Source organism: Solea solea, chromosome 12, assembly GCF_958295425.1.
Source record: "Solea solea chromosome 12, fSolSol10.1, whole genome shotgun sequence".
NCBI classification, from domain to species: domain Eukaryota; kingdom Metazoa; phylum Chordata; class Actinopteri; order Pleuronectiformes; family Soleidae; genus Solea; species Solea solea.
This window is the reverse complement of record NC_081145.1, coordinates 1,700,674-1,708,478: the sequence shown is the minus strand read 5'-3', so window position 1 is coordinate 1,708,478 and position 7,805 is coordinate 1,700,674. Positions and strand designations below refer to the sequence as shown.

The window sequence follows — 7,805 nt, the reverse complement described above, 5'->3', positions numbered from 1 at the left end:
TCTGGTGAAAGAGCTCCGGGTATAATCGCAAAAAACGGAGTTAAAACACAAAACAAGACAAAACAACTCGCACCAACACACCGAGGCAACCATCCGCGACGCCATCTTGATGTAACAGTCCAATCCTGGATTGGAACTGTTCATGACAGTTCCAATCCAGTCCCCTTTCAATCTCTCTCTCTCTCACACACACACGCACACACACACACACACACACACCAGTCTCTCTATGGATGCATGCCAATTGTTTTCAAGGGAGCAACATAAACTGATAGAGGCATGAATGTATTACATGTAGATTATTTAATTTTATTACATTTTTGGGAGTGAGGATATCTTTTATAAAGTGGTGACATGGTTGAAAAGGTTAAGGTTACACTTAGGTTTTGAAATTAGTTTAAAAGAGTGTTTGAACAATGTTCTTCCAAAAAAAGGTTTAATAAATATATACAAATCTTAAAAGCATACATGATCCGTGTAAATATTATTTCTCTGTTGTTAAAAGGACTCGAAAGGACTCGAAACTCAAACGGTAGGACTTTGGACTCGACTTGAGACTTGTCGGTCTTGACTCGGGACTTGCCTGTCTTGACTCGGGACTTGAAGGCAAAGACTTGAGACTAACTTGTGACTTGCAAAACAATGACTTGGTCCCACCTCTGCCACCAGGTGTCGCTGTTTTCCCAGGTCAAAATAAGCAGCAACAACGTCAGGAGTCTGCAGCTGTTTGAAGACGTTTCCGTGGCAACGCTTCACCTTCCTGACGACCCCCAACAAGGTTTAAAGGGACAGTGCAGGTTTTTTTGAAGTGTGCTGATATGAGTCTCCGCCCACCTGCGCCCGCCTACGCTTTCGAAGCAGTGGCTAACACTGACATTAGCAAGAAAATGCAACCTAATTTTTTCTATGTTTTGGGGGTGGAGCTGTAAGCAGAGGGTGTGGGGATATATTAGATGTGGCGAGCTATTGCTAGCTCTCCCACACTCTCATCAAATATTTTAACTGGTGGCTCCACCCATTTTTGAATGTGTGTTTGTCATGCCTTATCCTTCCAGTGGTAGCGCTGTACCTGCACGAGAAGTGGTGGAGCGTGGACGATGGTCTTACGAACGTCCAGTGAACGGAGGACGGGCTTAGTGTCAGTAAGTCACCTGAGGATATGGCAGAGAATCAGTGCCAGGCATGAGTGACCTCACCTGTTTCATTGTATGGCAGAGTGTCAGTGACCTCACCTGTGTCGGTGGGTTGTGTCTGTACTGGTTAACGTCATGAGCGTCGCTGCGTTGTCTCAGGTGCAGTCGATCGCAGAGAGGCTGATTGTGTTCCTGCTCAGTCAAGTGGTGGAGAGGTGTTTCCAGGAGGAGGCACTCTTCTTGCTGCATCCCCGCACAGAGAGACTTAAACTGCTGTGGAGTGAAGGAGAGGCGGTCGGCTTCTACTCCGTCAAACACAAAGGTACGATGATCTGAATGAACCTCCACGAGTTCTAACTTTAAACTTAACACGTGTTTAATTTGACACATTTACACATCACAGCTATAAAACGTGTCTGACAATGATTTCAGATTCTTTCTGCTGAGACACAGAAACATGGATGAGATCCTTTTCACAGAAGGCTGAAAGATCTACGTCACATGATCGCGACTTTATCTGGATTTCGTTGTGTGTGTGTGTGGGAGAGTGTGTTTTACAAATGTCTGTCTCTTAGTGAGATAAAGACGTGATCATGTGACGCAGTCTTAAATCAGTGTGTCACACACACGTCTCTACGTCTGTATCTCTAAGACCTTACACTGTCCCTTTAACTCTCAGGTGTTCTGTGTGACGACTGGAGCGGCCGCTGTTACCTGCTTCCTGTTCTCGACACCGTGCTGGTGAGGCGGAGCCGTAGGAGGCGGGGCTTCGGCCTGAAGATGCTGCAGGATTTTTGCTCCTCCTTCGCCACAGAAGAGTTTGTGGGGCTCAGTGCTCCGTTATCAGTTAGCATGTTAGCAGGTGAGCTGCTAATACACACACACACACACACGCGCACGCACTCTCCCACACTCACACACACACACACACACACACACACATTCACACACTCACACGCACACTCTCCTTCACACGCACACACACAGTGCTTCCTCCATCACTAAGTATTTGAATGAATTCGGCATTTGAAATATTCCATTTAGACATGACCACACGAGGCAGTAGAGGACCAGCTGTTTGTGTGTGTGTGTGTGTGCATGGTTTCACAGTGAGATACAGATGTCTGTAATGGTGTATTTCCACCGGCTCTACTCACCACGCCACATCACGGTTTAAGTAGCGGGGCGAGGCGAGGCGGTGGATAAGAGTGAATCATTGTGACCTCACACAACCACACATTCACTGAGTTCTCTGATCTTTTGTCTCCCCCTGCTGGCTGAGTTCAGTGTGCAGGACGTTTCTGCAGCAGCATCACGAGCATCGGGAGCGTTTGTACGAGGTGGAGGCTCCAGGAGCCTGGAGCCAACGACGCAACATCTGGCTCAACATCCAGCTGAGAGACAGCAGCACGGGGGACACGGAGGACACCAGGGACACACAGGACACGTAGCTCCTGCATATGATTTCATGTTTGTGGACACAATGTGAGAAGACATCGTCACAAACTGTCCTAATCTCAGTTTAAGACATTTTCATTTTCATGTTTGATCGAACGTGAGGACAAAGTCCTCGTCTGTTTTAAAGCAAAAAAGATAAAACCGTTCAGACTAGAGACACAGGAGACTAGAGACACAGGAGACTAGAGACACAGACTAGAGACACAGACTAAAGATACAGGAGACTTAAGACACAGGAGACTAGTGACACAGAGACTAGAGACACAGGAGACTAGAGACACAGGAGACTAGAGACATGGAGACTAGAGACACTAGAGACACAGGAGACTAGAGACATGGAGACTAGAGACACAGGAGACCAGAGACTAGAGACACGGAGACTAGAGACTAAAGACACAGGAGACTAGAGACAGAGACTTAAGACACGGGAGACTAGAAACACAGGTGACTAGAGACTAAAGACATGGGAGACTAGAGACAGAGACTAAAGACAGACACAGAGACCAAAGACAGAGACACAGAGACTAAAGACACAGAGACTAAAGACAGAGACACACACTAAAGACACAGAGACTAGAGACACAGACTAAAGACACAGTGACTAAAGACAGACACAGAATAAAGACAGAAACACTGACTAAAGACACAGCAACACAGAGACAAGAGACAGAGACACAGACTACAGACAGGGAGACTAAAGACACAGAGACTAAAGACAAATAAAGATAATCAGATATATATCTATAATATTTATCTGAATACACTTCAGTCATATACTGTATAATGTACTTCATTCCCGCCCACGTCGGCACACGCCGTGTCAGCAGCGAGCGCACCTGTACTCCTCCTCTCTGACGGAACAGGAAGTCGGGAAACGGGAGGAAGAAGAATCTCGGACGTAAAAGAGAAAAGTTTGTGAATGTTAAAAGAAAAATGAGCAGAATTTATGAAAACTCGTGTTTACAGAACAAACCCGTCCACAGTGACAAGTTCGACGGCGTCTGGTCTCCATCTACATACGAGAGGTAAATGAAAACGATGTGAACGTAAGTGTTTGATATGGAACACAGTTAAGATTAGTTTGAACTTTTGGATTTTTTTTTCTTATTACGCGGGTGTTCACATAAATAACCAATGAGTCATTTTCCACGTTTCTCCGGGTGACGGAACCAAACCCCATGGAAAGAAATCTCACTTTTGTTTTCACTCAAGCTTTTGAGCTGTTATTAGTCAACGTCACGGAACGTGAGCCACTGTGATGTGACAAGTAGGTGTTGATTGTTTATTCGGCATTAAAATGAATCCCCAACCTGCCCTAAAATTAAATTTTTATATAAAGAAAAAATGCATTGATGTTTGTGCACTGTGTACAATTCAGCGACGCCTAGCGGTGAGGTGCAGATTTCACCGTAAAGTTAGAAACATTCACAGGAACTTCTGTGATCAATAACTTTTAGACATATTTAGAATTTTCACCAGAGACTTTGATCTCTACAGTGACGCCGCAGCGCAGGGACCGTCTACAAAGGGCAACGCCCGGGGAAACACATTTTAAAAAAATATTCACTATCTACACCATGTAACATCGTCGCCTCACGTTTCCTTTGGATGAGACGACACCGCTTAGCATGAACGAATATGTCTCTTTTTTGTGAATATTTATTAGTAATAATTGTCAATACAACACCACTCAGTTTGATTAAATTTGTATAATTGTTGTGAATATAGTAAAGTAATTATTTTCAATAGTTTCACAACACTGTATTATGGTGACGTTATCAAATAATTACTCAAATATATTTACAAAAATGTCCAGAAGCACAGTATCAAACTGAGTGGTGTCGTGATGAAGGTATTACATATCTTTAAAATAACTACTTTGTAGACGGTCCCTGCTGCAACAACCCAAAACACACAGGACAGAAAACACCAGAATATTCAGAAACTCAAGTTTGTCTGTGGGAGCGCTTGTTCTCTTACAAAGACTTCACACGATCCAGACTTCTCAGGATCCAGACCTCACAGGATCCAGACTTCACATGATCCAGACTTCTCAGGATCCAGACTTCTCAGGAGCCAGACTTCACAGGATCCAGACTTCTCAGGATCCAGACTTCTCAGGAGCCAGACTTCACAGGATCCACACTTCACAGGATCCTCAGAAATCATTAGAAACTGGATCATTTTGGTTTGTGGACTAAATCAAGACATTTGAGAACTTGATAATTTCCAGTTTGACAAACACTGATCAATATTTTCACGCATTTTCTGAACCAAACAACTCATGGATTAATGTAGAAAATAATCATCAGATGAATGGATGATGAAAATAAAGTTGACTATAAAATGACTGAATAATGTTGTTACACATCACAATAATGAGAATATTTGACACAGGGGAGCTGGAGTTCTTCTGGAGGGAAAGGTGCTGGACGTCTCCAGACATGTGGTCAGCGATGTCAAAAACCACAAGGTAACACATAAACACCTCTTGCTTGTGTCCAGCTTATCTCCAGACTCTTGTCTCTCTTGGTTCTGGTCAGGTTCGCTTCTACGTTCTGTATGTCAAACCCAGCCGCGTCCATCAGAGGAAGTTTGATGACAGAGGAAATGAAATCGAGCCAAACTTCAGCGACACCAAGAAGGTCAACACAGGTCATCTCCTGTCATCCTACAGTGAGTCCAACAAAAACGTGCCCACATGTGAAAACTGACGTGGTCTTTGGTCACTGACGTTGTCTGTGATGTTGTCTCTGACGTGGTCTCTGACTTGGTCTCTGGTCTCTGACGTGGTCTCTGACGTTGTCTCTGTGTCTGAGCAGAAGTGGAAGCTAAGGGTCAGTCGGACCGTCTGTCTCACGAGCAGCTGTCAGAGATGGTGAACAAGGATGAGCTGGTGAAAATAACGGAGAAGCACCGACCCGCCGGTACCTGGGCCTTCTGGTTCCCAGAGACGGAGCTGGACAAAACAGAGCTGGAGACGTGACACGAGGTCCGGCTGAAGACCAGAGGAAACTGTCCCTTCATCTGTGAGTGTCGCCAAAAACACTACGTACAAAATGCTGAGACCAGCTTCACGGTCGTCACGGTGATGAAGCTCCTCTCAGCGTTGTTATTCAGTAACCCTGCCCACTTTTAGACCAGTGCTGGTTCATTTTGTTCATTAAATCTTCACAGTCAATAACACACACACAGAAAATCTGTGATTTTAGCTGCTGGCCCTTTGCTGCCTCATGTGGTCACTTTGTGTCACTGAGTTAAGTCTAAATGAAATATTTCAAATGCCAAATTCATTAAAATAAGACATTTGAACTTAGTGACGGAGGCAGCTGTGTGTGTGTGTGTGTGTGTGGGAGAGTGAGTGGTTTACAAATGTCTCACAATGAAATAAAGACATCATGTCAGCAGCAGGGGGCGCTCACAGCACAGTCAGTGCTGATTGTGACTAAATCAAACTTCATTTCTTGCTTCATTATTATAATGTGGTCTTTTACTTTGAAAGTCTCCATCGCTAAAGTGGAGGGTGGCGCAGTGACCAGGTGTAACTTTACTGGAGATGAAAACACTGGAGCTTCATGGACGGACAAGATCCTGGCCAACAAAGTCCACGCAGAAGACGCTGAGCGAGGAGGAGGAGCAGCAGGAGGAGGAGAGGGAGCTGATGAAGATGAATGGGTGAGGACACTTTACAGACACTTTTTTTAAATTAATATTTGTGTGCGAACATCATGAGCTCACACAACCATGCTAAGCTAACTGTTTTCTGGGGCTAATGCTAAGCTAACTGTTCTTCAGGGGACTGATGCTAAGCTGCTGTTATAATAACTTATTTATAAAGCACTATTGCTAAGGGTATTGCTAAATTAACTACGCTCTTAATGCTAATGCTAAGCTAAGTGCTCTCCTAGGGCCAAAGTTAAGATAACTCATTTCTTGGAGCTAAGCTAAAATCTGTCCTGAGCCAATGTTAAGCTAACTACTTTCTTGGTGCTAAAGCTAAGCTAAGAGAGCTAGCTACTAAAGCTAAGCAATTTGTGTTTGCAGTCCAGTGCGACAGTGAGTTAGCAGGTTGTTAAACGTAAACGTAAACCTTGCTCTCTTTCGGCCCCGCCCTCTCTGGCTGCTTAGCTTGGCGTTAACATGTTAACACGGCTACTGTCCTCCATCTGCCTTTGATCCATCTTTGACTTGCCAGTGATCTATCTTTGATCCATCTTTGATCTGCCTTTGATCCATCTTCTTCACTGAAGGTCATAAAACTTAATCTCTCTTGTCTTTGTTTCTCTCAGGACGAGTGAGTAAATCGTTTCCTGGCAGAACTGAACTGAACCGAGCTTGTGGCAGATCTCCAGTCTGTCTCTCTCTGTGTCTCTATGTCTGTGTCTCTCCGTGTCGCTCTCTGTCTCTGTGTCTGTCTCTGTGTCTCTCCGTCTCTCTCTCTGTCTCTGTGTCTCTCTCTGTGTCTGTCTCTGTGTCTGTCTCTTTGTCCTTGTGTCTTTCCGTGTCTGTGTCTGTCTCTGTGTCCTCATGGTTTAAAATCTTGCAGCAGGTTTTGACTGTGATTCACACATTTATATGAGATCAAATATAAATATTAAAAAGTCTGCTGGTCAGGTGACTGGTCAGGTGACTTTAAAGGTGTTTTGTGTTTGAAGTGACGATAAAATTTAGCTAAGACTCATGTAATCAAATCTGTGTCACATGATCACGTCTTTATGTCACTGTTAGATGTTTATAAACCACTCACTCTCCCACACCAAACCTCATAGAGAAAACCAGTATTTTCGAATTCACTAAAATCAGACATTTGAACTTGGTGATGGAGGCAGCAGCGGATCAACAACTCCTGTGTGTGTGTGATGTTAAAATCACTGATTTTCTCTATGAGGTTTGGTGTGGGAGAGTGAGTGGTTTACAAACGTCTGTCTCATAGTGAGATAAAGACGTGATCATGTGACGTAGATATCGTAGAAACTTAAACTGACGTAGATTTTATTACACAAGTCTTTTCAGTCCCTCATACAACCTTTAAACGTGTTTTTATCCTAATATTAAACAAACTAAATGAGCTGTTTGTCAAACTGTATGTTATCTATAATGGGAGACTCATGTTATGACACTGTATAATAATAGGTAAATATCACGTAGTATAATAATTAAATATCACATATAATAATAGGTTAATATGTTTAATAACGGGTAAATATCACGTAT

At 43.7% G+C, this 7,805-nt stretch overlaps 1 protein-coding gene and 1 pseudogene across 1 annotated transcript; both read left to right on the top strand.

Moving 5' to 3' along the window:
- The first annotated feature begins 642 nt into the window (after positions 1-642).
- On the top strand, positions 643-2,766 carry LOC131469954 (protein FAM169B-like; annotated as a pseudogene).
- Positions 2,767-3,260: 494 nt separating this feature from the next.
- On the top strand, positions 3,261-7,232 carry arpin (actin related protein 2/3 complex inhibitor). Its single transcript, XM_058646652.1, is given in 6 exon segments — positions 3,261-3,616; positions 4,989-5,064; positions 5,135-5,267; positions 5,414-5,620; positions 6,094-6,266; positions 6,881-7,232. Coding segments are annotated over 6 exon segments (690 nt in total). The 5' UTR covers positions 3,261-3,524; the 3' UTR covers positions 6,890-7,232.
- The last annotated feature ends 573 nt before the right edge of the window (positions 7,233-7,805 follow it).